General features: G+C 50.2%; 1 protein-coding gene across 7 annotated transcripts in view; it reads left to right on the top strand.

Annotated features, from left to right (window-relative positions):
- The window catches only part of LOC144156332 (uncharacterized protein ZK1073.1), a 282,683-nt gene that overhangs the window by 125,453 nt on the left and 143,239 nt on the right, over positions 1-13,991 (top strand). For all 7 annotated transcript variants that reach the window (XM_077688317.1, XM_077688319.1, XM_077688318.1 and 4 more), the window contains one exon: positions 3,998-4,048. In XM_077688317.1, coding sequence (XP_077544443.1) covers positions 3,998-4,048 — 51 coding nt within the window. The remainder of the gene's footprint in view (positions 1-3,997; positions 4,049-13,991) is intronic.

The raw sequence follows: 13,991 nt of genomic DNA, 5'->3' as shown, positions 1-13,991 counted from the left end.
CACGCGCTCCTACCGCCTCCTGGTTTTTCGGTTTCTTGCCTCTCGGTGTCTTGCCTCCCCCCTTGTCTTTGTGCGCCCCGCTTTTATCCCCTGTGGGCTCTCCCGTGGCGCACTCTCATTGGCTCTTTGCCTCTTCTGTGTCCTGATATGGTCGCCACGCCACTGGTCTCCTGCGCGGCGTTCTCTAATTGGCCGACCAGTGCGCTGCCACCTTTGGCCATGATTGCTCGGGTTTTAGGCGCTGGCGTTCTCTGATTGGTGCGTTCATGGCGCGCCGTTCAAATTGGCGTTTCTTTGTTCTTTTTCTCCTTTTTTCGGGGGGTTTGGGTGCATCCCCTCTCCGGGGGTGCCCTAACACGTGACCATCCTATTGGGTTTCCATAGTGTCTTTCAAATAGGGCTACATCAATACTAGCTGGTCGTCTCTGGGACGGTGCGCGCGGTCGCCTTACGAGGAAGACGAAGTGATTTTGGCTCGGCCTGTGAGCGCAACTTATTAGCGCTGAAATCGCTACTATCCTGCAAATTGCTTAATGTGTATCTGGCTCTTCATTCTTGGAACAATGCCATAGTAATTGGCAACAACCCATCTTTCCTCCTAATCCAAAATACATTTCTGCAGACTAAATCAGCCATCCCACACCAGGATCCCTAAACAATCATTCGCGCATATATACTTTCGCACACTATGTATATATCTGGTATTTCTCGGGCCCTGCAGCAAACCGGTGATAAAAATCTTATTAACAAACCTGTAATAAATTACTAGCACACGTTAAGCCTGCATTGTCTAATTAGTTGTCGGCTTACCGCTGTAACTGTGTTCTTGTGAATATATCGCACTTGTACTTAAAGCTAAAACTCGAAGCACGGAACTGAAGCGGAAAGTATAAATTATAAGAGACGCAATTATTATAGTTATGATTGTATTTAAACATATACAGTAATTGCTTAGTTTGTATATTTAGTGCAACAAATTCATTCTTATATATGCCGTGGATTCACGTGAAGACAAAATGCAGAACATAACATTGAAACACAAGAAATTAAATAGCACCCGTCTAAACTCACATGTGTAAATAATTTATGTAGTCACTACTTAAAGGGACCCTGCAACACTCTTCGTGCAGTGCAAGTAAACCTGCGCGGCGTTTAGATTAGACTTCCAGGAACACCCGAGCCAAATATTACATGTGCACGTGAAGCGGTAAGCGCGCAAATCGCTATGAAAGACGCGGAAAAACCAACCGCTCTCTCTTCAATTCTCCTCATTATGCACCCCTGGCATGGCCTCTGCGACGTCAATCGGGCCATGGCTGTCCTGGCTGTCCTATTGGCTGTCGCTGGTCAACTTCGCGGTTAAATTCTGACATTTCCTGTGACGATCAGCCGTCGTCGGCGCTGTGTATGAACCTCTTCTATGTCTGAATCTGTCCGCATGCTTTTGGTGTTTCTTTTGTTTTGAGTGCGCGCGGAGTTAGAGTGACGAACTAAATATTCCACTTTCAACGAGCCCACTCGACAACAAACGTGTATTCCTCCAAAAACGCCCTACCAGCCTGAGTGCTTGCTTGCGAGCAGGCCACCATGCCTGCTTTTTTGTGGCACCAGACCGGAATTAGACCCGTCCACGTTGCGGGGAAAAGGACGAAACTCCCCGGCCTGTGACATATCGAAGGCCGCCGAACAGAACGCCGCGCGCCGCCCCCCTGTCCGGGAGAGAGCGCGCAGCTTTCGTCGCGTTGTCCGCGGTTGAGTTGAGAGGGAACATTTATGCGCGATTTTTCATCGCGCGTTGTTTCGGTGATAGTGAACGGATTTTCATAATTCTTGCGGGAGGAGATCGCTGGGACAATAGACTTTACCACAAAATACATTCCGAGTAGTCGATAGTAAGTGTTGCAGGGCCCCTTTAATTCACATAGTGCTAACAACACATGCTAGGCACCTATGGACCCGTTCTTTGAGCCAAAAGTCTATGGGAGATGCCTTCCTCCAGCTGTGGACATAAACAGGCTGGTAATAATAATAACAATACTGATAATAAAAATCATAAGATTAGCAATATTACTAAAAACAATAATAACAACAAAAACGCACGCAACGAAAACAAACTAAATGCAGGTAATCAAAAGATAATAAAAAGAGTGCAGATATGCTCACACTGTTCCATTAGTTATTGTATATGTTGCACCAAATACATTTTGCGGCATACCGTGCATTCACTTGCTCTAAAATCCAAAACACACAATCGAAACGCATTACATCAATAACGCACGTATAAACAAACGTGTGTAGCTAATGTGGATTAATTGCCAGATGCTCTGCCACGAATTTCATGCATAATTCAAGAGCCAAGAAGACAATCACAATGTAATAGATAAATAGTCCACGTATATGCTCAATTAAACTCTAAAGCTACTGCTACAACCGCAACCTGCTATGTCGTACAAGCGTAGAAAAACAAAACGAGCAGCATGCAGATCGTACCTTTCGTCCGCCGAGATCCGAAAGAATTTTATGCCGTCGTGGCGTAAAGAATTTTGACATCACTCAGTACACGATGTGTGATGACGGCGCGAATCCATTCATGCGTCTGTTTCGATGAAACAAACCTTACGGTAGTAAGAACGGCCTTCGGAACACCGTGGACCGTAGCATACCTGTGGGCGTGACAAGAAACGCCCCTTTTCAGCGGTGCGAAGTAGGAAGGCGCGGTTCCCGTTTTCCACTCCGGGTGGCGCTCGCACTTTCGCAATCTCGAACTGCAACTTTTAAGTTCACTTGCATATTGAAAACTCCGTAATTAATAAGTAACCTGGTAATAAATATAAAATGCAACAACAACGTTCATTTATGCTCGTATGTAGTACAGCCCCCAAACGTTAGGATCGCTGCAGTCACGGGACAGAAAAACGGTGAAGTTTCATCCCCCTGATACGACCACGGGGAAACGACAGACGCGGGCGCTTGTATGCGTCCTATCTTGTCATCGTGCACCACTGTTTAACGCCACGTTTTCTTTTTTCTTGTTAAACTAGTTGGCGGTCGGGGCACCGGTTCACTACGAAGGCAACGTTTTATGAGGCACGCTCAAAAAGCTTTCCAAACTCTTCAAACAACTTATTATTTGAAATAATGGTAACATTAATAAAATCAGAGTCTCTAATGAATAGCCTCGGCCTGCGGAATAGCGGGCACAACCGTTTTGGCAAAAATACGCTTTACTTCCTTTTTTCTTAGTTTTAAAACAGCCTGTTTTTATTTTCCACTTACACAATTGCGCACTATTCTTCGCGTTTTTTGTGGCACTTTTTTTAAATTTGCGGTCACGTAAACGTTTCAATCCAAGCCAATGAGAAAAATAGGGCGAGCGCGATGTATAATGGCGGTCCATGACGACACAGACGGCCTTGATGTGAGCCGCATAGACGCTAGCGCCAGATTCCTCTGTGTGTATATTGTAAGAAACTCTATGTCTAGAACGAGCTCTCATGGCGCCACCTTGGAGGATATGAGCGCGCAAGTGGTGAAACCACCCGTTGCAGTTTTTTGCTCTTGCCTATTCCTGAGCCGTTTCCGTGGTGGCGCGACTCACGCGGCCACGGCGGTGAATTCGCCGCAATAGGAACGCTCAAAAGAGAATCGTGCTTAAAAACCTCGTCCTTCAGTTAAGCAATAAAAATATCTAACAAACTGGCTCAAGTTTCAATTTCACATATATTTTTTTTTCAGAGGGATGATAAATATTGATTTGGTTTCAGGCCTGCGCTAAGGTGTACCATTCGAGTTCCGTTTTGAAAAAAAAAAAAAAAACGCAAGCAAATGTAGTTCCAATTCCATCTCGAACAGTTCCAGGGTGCTGTGCACCTGTCCGCTGACGCCGTGCCCACAAACAGACAGGGTGGCCCTTTCGCACCATGGCTTTCGCCAGTCGTGACCACCGGGTGTGCCCGTTCTGGGATACTGATTGCAACTCCCTGTTCTCTCTGTGCAGAAAATGGAGGTTATGACGAAGAACTGCGGCAAGCTGACAGTTCATGTCCAGGTAAGTGTTGCTGTTTGCATCTCTGTTGGCACCTCACATTGCAAAAAGAAACACCAGCTGAACGCAGAAATCTTTTCGGATTCTGCTCCTAGGACCAGAAGGAGTAATACCAGTTGCTGGAGAGTCAAAATGTTTTACAGATATATAAAACACATAAAATATAGCATATCAACAGTGGGCAGTGAATACACATGAAGCTACAAAGCAGTTTTGGATGCTACTGATGTTCACTTCGCACTTGGAACAACTGATAAAAGTGTAATCACGTGTGCACGCCCTGCGGCGGTTTCTTCCTTGTTTCGAAATTGGCCAAAGCCCCATGTAGTTGCGCGTCACCCCTCGAGAAATAACCACTCTGCGTTGCTAACCTAGAGACTGCTGTGTAGAGCCTCCTAAAGGGCCGTTTTAAAGCTTGAGCATTAAATGTCGCATTGTTCCGTTAAGTGACGCTGTTGTTGTCCTCCGATCAAGAATATCGCCGCCGCTGGGAAAAGAAAATAAATAAAAAACTCATGTGTAATTTGATGAGATTTGAACGCGGGCCTGCACACTAGCACCCGCGGTTTCCCAACGGTGCCATATTTTTTTCTCTCCTTATTGCATGAAGGACTAGCCCGAAAATTGTTCAAATCACACCACAACTACAATGACAGTACGTTCACTGACGTATTTTAAAAGTCGGGGCAGGCGCACGGACGCCTCAAAATATGCAACCAGTCCGGTGGCTGCGATAGCGCCGCATAGACATATGCACAAGCTCACATTGTTCGCACAAAATTGACTTGGTTCTCCGAGGTTCCTCCGCTTTGCGGTCAATCATACGACACCTCCATAGGCTAAACAATCCGATCACCACAAAAAGGCAGTACGCACAGAACAAATCTTTATCACTGGCAAGAATCGTATACTATACGGGATGATATCTATGTCCCCTTTAAAAGTCCGCTGCAGAATATTAAAAAAACTTAGCATCTCCACACAATACAAAGCAGTGATCAGCTGTCTCGGGCGGGTTACACAAGCGACAGTTAGCAGGCCAAGGCACATATAGGCCTTTAGTACTGAGCCATGTTTAAACAGGCAACGCATGTGCAACTTAAAAACGAAAGTTTTTCCAGCCGCCTGGATGCAATTTTCTTGACCCGCTTCAAGAGAGCATTGTCTAAAATAATCAGATGTGGTTGGCGGTAAATGGGCACCGGAAATAAACTTCCATTAAAATACACGTCAATTCGTTCCTGGAGCGACCGTATAGGTACTCAAAAGAAAAACGCAAAATAAGTCGCTCGAAAGTGTCAGCAATCCAAAGCCCCAAGGTGGATTAGGGTTGTAGCAGCCCGGAATGTCGGCTGCTGAAGGAGGCGAGAAAGCGGACGTAGAGCTGGGTTGTAGCGGTTGTAGTTTCAAGACAAGACTGTTTATTTCCAAAAGATGCGTACGGTGAGAGCGTCCCCCGACGAGGGAAAGAAGGGGAACCCCCGCGTCCTTCAAAAGAGTGAGGGAAAATGCCCCGCCAAGTGAGCAGACGGCAACGGCGCCAGGAGTCGGCCAGACAAGTTATACCTCACCCGACGGCGACCGTTGGAGAGGGCGGGGGTACGGCTCCCGAAGTAAGCAGTCGGCGCCGTCGCCAATACTCGTCTTCCACAAAGGCGCACTGTCGTCAAGCCGGCGGCAGACCGGAGAGAAAGGAAAAGCCCCGTCTCGCGGGAGCCGCTTGCGCTGGGGTGCGGAGCGGCTTCCGCTACAGAGGCTCCCCCCCTAGATTGCGGAGCTTTTAAAGAAAGGCAGCAGTTACCGTCTGAATGGCAAAAGTTCAGAGTCCACTGGTTATCACTGAAAACGTACGTGAGAGGCTCCATGAACACAAACCTCAATATGAGCAGGCTTGGCGCGGTCGACGGCGACGTCTTCTGGTTTGCCCCGCACGTCGATTGTGATGGTCTTATTATGTTATTACGTCCCAAAACTTTGAAAGGGCCGTCGTACGGCGGGCCGTGGCACGAACACATGTGTAGCTGAGTCCATGTGGGGAAAAGGGAAAACCTTTCTGTTGCGGGTGATGCGAGGTGCTGTTGGCCTGAGTTGCGCAAGCCATGTGCGCAGCTTCTCGATGTGGTTGTAGGCTGCTGGGGCGGAAAGTGTCTGGTCGAAGAAGAATTCTCCTGGGCGGCGCACTGTTGAGCCGTACACCATTATCGCTGCGTTGAAGCCGAGGTCTTCCTTCACCGTTTAGCGCAGGCGAAGAAGAGCGAGCGGGAGTTTTTCCACCCACAGCTGGCGATCGAGTTTCGCTGTAAGTGCAGCTTTGAGTTGCCTGTGCAGGGGCTCAACCATTCCATTGCTGGCGGGGTGGTAGGCGGTTGTACGCTGCAGCCTTGGGCCGAGGAGGGTCGAAAGCGCGGAAAAAGGTTGCTCTGGAATTGCCGTCCCCGGTCAGTTGTTACGCGGGCGGGCAGCCAAAGCGGGACACCCATGTCTGAATAAAGGCGTGCGCGACGGTCCCAGGTGATATGTCCGCAATCGGTATAGCTTCGGGCCATCGGCTGTATCTGTCGATGCATGTGAGCGGGTACCTGAAACCTGGGCAGGGCGGCAGCGGTCCCACCCGGTCGAGGTGAGCGTGGTCAAACCGCGACTCAGGAGTCGGAAATTTCTGCAGTGCAGCCCGAGTGTGCCGAGTCACCTTCACTTGCTGACACGTGTCACATGTCCGAGCCCAACGTCGCACGTCCGCGTTGACTCCGGGCCAAACGAAGCGTTCTGTTATCAGCCGCTGGGTGGCGCGGACACCTGGGTGGCTGATGGAGTGGAAAGTGTTGAATACCACTCGGAGAAAATTCAGTGGGACGAAAGGTCGTGGGGTTGCCTGGGAGGTATCGCAGGTTATCGTGCCCTGGACGTAGGGAAGTGCCACCTCCGAAAGCATGAGTGAAGATCCCCCACCTTTCAGTCTCGTCAACTCAGTGTCGTCCCGCTGAGCCGCGGCCATCGCCTCGAAGTCGAGGACTTTTGTGCCGGTAGCGTTGACGCGAGACATGGCGTCGGATGCTTCGTTTTCGACCTTGGGAACGTGGCGAATGTCTGTAGAAAACTCAGAGATGAATGAGAGCTGACGAATTTCCCGTTCTGAGTAGGAGGAACTGTTGTTGTTGAATACTTAGGTGAGGGGCTTGTGGTCTGTCAAGATGTAGAACTCACGACCTTCGAGGAAGTAGCGGAAATTCTTAACGGTACAATAGATTGCGAGCATCTCCCTTCCAGAAGTGCTGTACCGTACTTCTGCAGGCTTCAGGCGTTTCGAAAAGAAGCCCAGTGGCTTCCACTGTACAACCTCCTGTTGCTGCAGTACTGCTCCGACCGATGTGGAGGAGGCGTCCACCATGAGGCGTGTAGGAGCGTCAGGGCACGGCCGCTCGATGGAAACTAGGTCGGGCCTGCCCATTCGGGCCTGCCCATTCACGCGCCGCCAATGGGCAGGCGCGTGACAGCGGAGTTGTCAGTTGCCGCCGCTACTTTCGGCGGGGGCGCCACACATCGGTGACGGCTCCCGCGGCCCTCGCTTCGGAGCGCCTACGGAATATCGACGATCATCGCCCCTTTAAACGTCGTTTACTGGCGTTCTAACACACGTATCTGGAAAATAATGACACCACAATTTACGGCAAAGATATATCTTCAATGCCTAAGAATTTCATCTGTTTGATGACGGTAATTCTTGTTCGCGGTTTAAAAAGACGAGTGCGATGCGGCCGCTCCCGCAACCCAGTTCCCGCGATGTTCGGGAATATGACTGTGCAGCATGTTACAATGCTAATTCGCTTTAAACACAGCAGCGCGTTTGTGTTAGAATATAAAACTCCATTACTGCTCCCATGCACCATGCTAACTGAAGGACAATTCTAAAACGGCCGTGTTTTAACCTTGCCAAACACAGGCTCAGCAGCCCCAGCCAGGGCAGTCTCATGTTTGAATTCAGGCACGGTAATTTTAATCCCAGCCAAATGTCCCCAAATGCTGAGAAATTGCAGAAGGTCACATTTATTAGTAAACCGGATATTTACTCGTTAAACAGGGACATAAAATGCTTAGATGCGCTGTGTACGATGCGCGGCGTACGTAGATGCGCTGCTTTGCCCGAGGGAAACACCTGTGTACTATCGGTAATGTGCTTGTGGTTTGCTTTCTTCTTTCCGTATTTCGTTTGAATCGTGGTTTGATTTAGCATGTGCGGTCGAGTTTCCCCTATGTGTGAAATCTTACGTGTGAAATCTGATAGGCCGCTTGCGTGGATATTAATAGATTTAATAAGAACTGCTTGGCAGTGATAACTTGTGTATTTTTGCGTGATTCTATGTTGTATAGCATTTACGCTGCTTGTGATTTTTCATTATGAACGGAACCGCATTAGCTCAGCTTCCAGTTTTAATAATCTGCACATGTTAACTTTAGGAGGGTGGAATCGGAATTAACGCGGGCAAGCAACACGGTTGGAAGGATGAATGCGGCTTGCAGCATCGCGCGTCGGCGACGGGCGAGGGCATGGAAGCGAAGTTTACGGTTGCCGCTTGTACTCGCGGTGGGGTGCCACGTATCGGCGCATACTCCGGCTTGGGAGCGAAGAGCAGCAGCGGTGGGAATGTTGAAGCACGCGTGAGCGCTTTGAGCTATTCGTTTCGCCGAATTCCGCGCACTGCTCGTGCAATATATCGTACTAGTGTGCTCCTGGTTATGAAATGCCCAAAACTGCTGCGTGCCGCGCTGCAAGTCGAATTCCTAGAAAACCCCAGGCGTCTGCTGCCACGAGTTCCCTCCAAAGAACGACTCCGAGACGCCTGGCTGCACATCTCCCGTCAAGGGATCAACAAGGGCAGCCAACGGAAGCCAAGCTCCAGATCGGTCGTTTGCTCGCTGCACTTCAAAGAGGATGACTACACGGTGGGATTGAAGCGCAAGTTGTTGCTGCCAACAGCTGTGTCGACAAGATTTCCGCCGTACCCAACGTACGTGCTGCCGGAAAGCCCGAAAAGGAGGAGGGCGCTTGTTCGGCCGCTGCTCGAGGCGTGTGCGTCGGCATCTCAAGTACGCAATCAAGGGCAAGTGAGCACAATGGTTGCAGAAAATGGAACGATTGAGCGTTCAATTCTGGGCCTAACGGATAATGAAGAAAGAGGTCAACCGCACTCACCGAAAGAGGTTAGACCCAATCCTGTACTCTCTCACGGACATGCAATCATGCGGCCAACGTAATTTTGAGACTCGAGAATGCCAGACTTCGTTCGATCTGACAGGCTTTTTCGATAACACCAAGAGAAATGCCCGCCGCCTTAATATGAAAGAAAACAGACTAAACGAAAAACTACAAAAACTGCAAAAACGCTGCGACGAATTTCGTGAACAAGTGAAGAAGTTCGAGGGGAATCGCGCTGTACAGGCTGTTCGACACAGCGGACGAATTTGTAAGCTCCTTTCAAACACCGTATTCCCACACCTCGCAGACTGTCCGCTGATGTGGTGCGCCAGCAACAGGGACCCGTACCCTGTCATGAGCTTTGCGAAATGTTCTTAAAAAAGCTATTGACGCTGCTTCTTGCCACCTGGGCTGGCGACGTTAATAGCTCTTTAGAGAATCTACTGAAGCTTTCAGGAAAACATTTCTCGCCAAAAGTTTTCCGCTTGTAAAGCTGATTGCTGGTGAACCATAGGCGAAGATGAATTGCATATTTTCTCACAAACCCAGTAAATCCCTCTTTAAATGTTGTATTAAATTTACCTTTGATGTCACATGGATTTAATACAGTTTAATTTATTTTCCAACTGTATGTTACGTTGTGCAACTAGTGTAAATCAAAGAACGACTGCCGAAGTTTTACAGCATTCTACTGCATCCTGTACTCATTTCCGTGTTTTGGTTCCCATGTAAATAGTGTTCTTGTTGCAATAAATCAGTTCATAGTTGCGTTCGATCTGTCCATTTCATTCGTGTGTCTTCCATAATTTTGTGTACCCGGTAAACTAACGCGCCGTCGAACAATATTTCCAAAGCAAATGGACCAATGGATCCCAAAAGGTATTAGATTATTCCAGTTCTCTTTGAAAACACAGTTAAAGCAAGGTGTGAAAATATCCAGTCACATTTGTCAAACGCGCATTGAGAAATGGGCGTGTACGACACAGCACGAAACGTTCATGTAATTTTTACGTACGCTCAACTTGTAAGCTGTTTTGTAATAAACAAATGCGGTTGCTCAGACTAGCTTGCCATGCCAAATATTATTCCTGAAAGCCCTGGGAAAGTCTTTAGAAAGAAATCCGCCTATTGCGCTCGACGTTAGCAATACGCCACCTGCTAACGTCGCATGCGGCGCGCTAAAAGGAAAACAAATGTAGCGCTGTGCCTACTTCTGAAATACTAGTTAGTCCGTGACGCCTATATTGTGAGTTTCCGCCTCACTTATCACCGCGTAATATTATGAATTATAAGGATGCTGACTTCGGCCGTCGGTGCAGTCATGAACAACTTACACCGTATTGAAACCGTGACCGCAGCCGGCAGCTGCCGCTCATCTTTCACCGATGATTAGCGCCACGACTGACGCTGCGGCGGAAAGGGAAACTAACGCCGTCACCGGCGGAGAGGCGCGTTCGGCAGGCCGGACCTAGTTTCCATCGAGCGGCCGTGGTCAGGGAGTGGATGAATGAGAAGGATAGCCGCGGCCAGCTCGTCCTTAGCCTTCTGGAAAGAGTTCTGGTGTTTGTCAGACCAACAAAAATCTGGTGCCTTTTGGTCTTTTCGGCGAGGCAGGTCGGTCAATGGCTGGAGTACTCGAGCACAAGACGGAATGAACCACCGGTGGAAGTTTAAGAGCCCGAGGAACTCTCTCAGCTTGCGGAAAGATGTCGGAGCAGGAAGCTTCTTGACGGATTCCACCCTCGATTTCAATGGCATAATGCCTTCAGCAGTGATGTGGTGGCCGATGGAGTTGAGAGCATCGACATCAAAAACGCATTTTTTAGGTTTCAACACCAGACCATGCTCATCCATACGCTGAAAGAGCTGGCGGAGGTGCTGTTCGTGCTCGGTAGGAGTTCTGCTGGCCACCAAAATGTCATCCAGGTAGACAAAGACGAAAGGAAGACCTCGGGTGACCTCATCCATGAACCTTTGAAAGGTCTGTGCTGCATTTTTCAAGCCGTAGGGCATACGGACTAACTCAAACAGGCTGAATAGAGTTGTTATGGCTGTTTTTGGTATGTCCTCCGGTTCGACGGCGATTTGGTGGTATGCCGCTACGAGGTCGATCTTGCTGTATATTTTTGTGCCTGCCAGCCGCGCACTAAAATCGTGAATGTGTGGCAGAGGATACTGGTCCGGCGTTGTCGATGAGTTCAAGGCTCTGTAGTCACTGCACGGGTGCCAGTTGTCCCCGTCGTCTTTAGGCACCATGTGCAGCGGCGATGAATAGTTGCTAGACGAAGGGCGAATAATTCACAGCTGCAGCATATGCTCGAACACAGAATAAGCCGCTCAAAGTAATCCCCACCAAAAGTTAAAAAACCAAAGCGAAAGCGAAGAAAGAGAGGCCATACAGCAGTGAAGATGGTGTTAACAAGTGTTGCCCAGCTGTCGCCCTCAAAGCCCCTAAGCAGGCATAGGTGCCCCGAGGAATCTTTTCAAACAAGAATACTGCAGCGGCCAGTTCAGCTGGAAAGGGGTATATATACCCCGTTTACGGCGGGCATTAACCGCGGTTATATGTGACGGCAGTTTCCCCGCTGTTAGACGGCTGGCGACGCTGCGGCTAGTTCAAACCGAGCTCGACAACCTCGCTTACACTGGTCGGGCTTCTTACACTAGCAGCATGTCGTGCGCGCGGCAGACGCCCCCAGGCGCAACGCAGGCGGCAATTCGCTCGTGGGAGGGCCAGCCTCCTGCTCTCTGCGGAAATACGCGCTGCTACGACTGGCTGCAGAACACGACAAAGCAAGTCCCCCTCGAGTTCATTTCTTTTCAAGTGCGTTGTTTTCTCATTACCATTTTCCCAACAGTCGTGCATACTTAATTCGAGCTAGCACCAATAGATGTCCCCCTCGCCTCTAACCGACGGTGTCAAGAGCCGGTTATAACAGCTGGAGACGGCGCTATGGCTAAGATCGCTGTTAACTCTTTTGAGCGCGACAGGCGTAACCACGGCTTAGAGGTTTCCAAGCCCGTGGGCACAGAAGGCACCCCTTCTGTTGAAGGTGACGTTTTGTAAGAAAGTTAAGGGGACATGCGAAGGCGTAACGGCTTTATTTATTGGTGAGCGCCGAGCGATGAGAAGGCGAAACGCGGGGGAGACGGGAGAGCCACAGCGGCGGTGCTGGTACTCCGTGGCAGAGTGCGAGCGCGCCTTCAAAAGTACCCTTCCGGCTACCTCCACGGCTCCGCCACTAGAAGAGGGGGGGGGGGGAGGAGGCGGGCTCCTGTAGCAGCATCACTCCTTTCCCTTTCCCGCGAACCTCAACCACCAGCATACGACGAAGCACCGCTCTGAGGCTCACTAGCTGCGCGAGCCTCGCGGCGTGAGCGGTCAGTCTAGGAACTCCGAGCGTTGGGCCAGGCATCACCGCCGCTGGCCCGTCAGCTGCTGCGTTCTGTCAGATGTATGTGTTCTTGTGTGGCTCGGCGCTGGAAGAGGACCCTCGGGTACTCTACGTCGACGCTTCGCTCCCGAAACACGGCACGAAGGCAACGGCGGTCGTCACCACCATTGACAAGCTGGTCACCAGTGCGTCGGTGCGCACAAAGGACCCGGCCGAAGCAGAAGAGGTGGCCGTGGCCCTCGCCCTGGCTACGCCGGAGGCGAAGACCGTGGTGACCGACTCCAAGATGGCATACGCGCGCTACCGGAGGGGGAGAGTCTCTCCCGCGGCACTAGCCATTCTGAACAAATGAAGACCACCGGGACGAGCGATCAAGCTCGTGTGGGTCCCGGCTCACTCGCAGGTGGAAGGCAACCTCCTGGCCGACCACCACGCCCGCGAAATGTCAATCCGGGCCGAGGACGAGCTACCGCACCCCGCCACGAGCTACAAAGACATTGTCCAAATGTACCGAAACGAGCGATGTAGGCTTCCCGGTCCGCATCCGCAGCTGGACAGACGACAGCAGACGATTGTTCGTCGCATGCAAGCGGGGTCGCTAGCGCATCCTGTGCTCCTGAACAGAATGTACCCGGCTGAGCACGACAGCTCCTGCCCGTTCTACAAGGAGAAGAGAGGCACTCTCGCGCACATCATATGGGCGTGCACGAATCTCAAGACCCCCCCCCCCCCCCACCTTCCCTTCCCCCCACCCCCCTCGAGCGATGGAAGACCTTGCTGTCCATCCCCGACCTCGCTACTCAGTACGGACTGGTGGCCAGGGGCCAGGAGCTGCTGGACACATATGGGTCCCGCGACTAGGGAACCACCCCTGCGCGCACACACCTTCTTTAAAGGGCTCAGTAAAAGTTGATTCTCTCTCTCTTTTTAAAAACGATAGTTTTTCTTGGGCTACTTAAACACAGAAATTTTGGTCTGTCTGTATGTCTGTCTGTCTGTCTATCCGTCTGTCTGTCTGTGACTCCATTCAGCCACTTTTTTTTCTTTATTGCCCATTTCGGACAGCAACACCACGTACCAGGTACAATGACAAAGAAAAAATCACAGTAATGCCGCCATGCCCCCAAGGCCCGTGTTGTCATTTAAAATTCCCTAAGCGTAGTCAGGGGTTCAATTTTAGACAACCACTCTGGTGGAGAGTTCTTCGCTCTCTGAACTTCAACAAACTGTGACACACTTTCCCTAAAATACTGTCTCGTTGGTCGCGCGTCGACATCGCAATGCAGCCAAGCCATGCGAGAACGCCAAATGCTGTGCAGGCCTAACAACATGACGCTGTCAAATGGTACACCGTCCT

The sequence above is a fragment of the Haemaphysalis longicornis genome, unplaced genomic scaffold, assembly GCF_048455015.1.
Source record: "Haemaphysalis longicornis isolate Haplotype H1 unplaced genomic scaffold, Haemaphysalis longicornis Haplotype H1 scaffold_1, whole genome shotgun sequence".
In the NCBI taxonomy this organism is placed as follows: domain Eukaryota; kingdom Metazoa; phylum Arthropoda; class Arachnida; order Ixodida; family Ixodidae; genus Haemaphysalis; species Haemaphysalis longicornis.
Note: the sequence above shows the minus strand (reverse complement) of the source record. Positions and strands in the feature narration are given on the sequence as shown.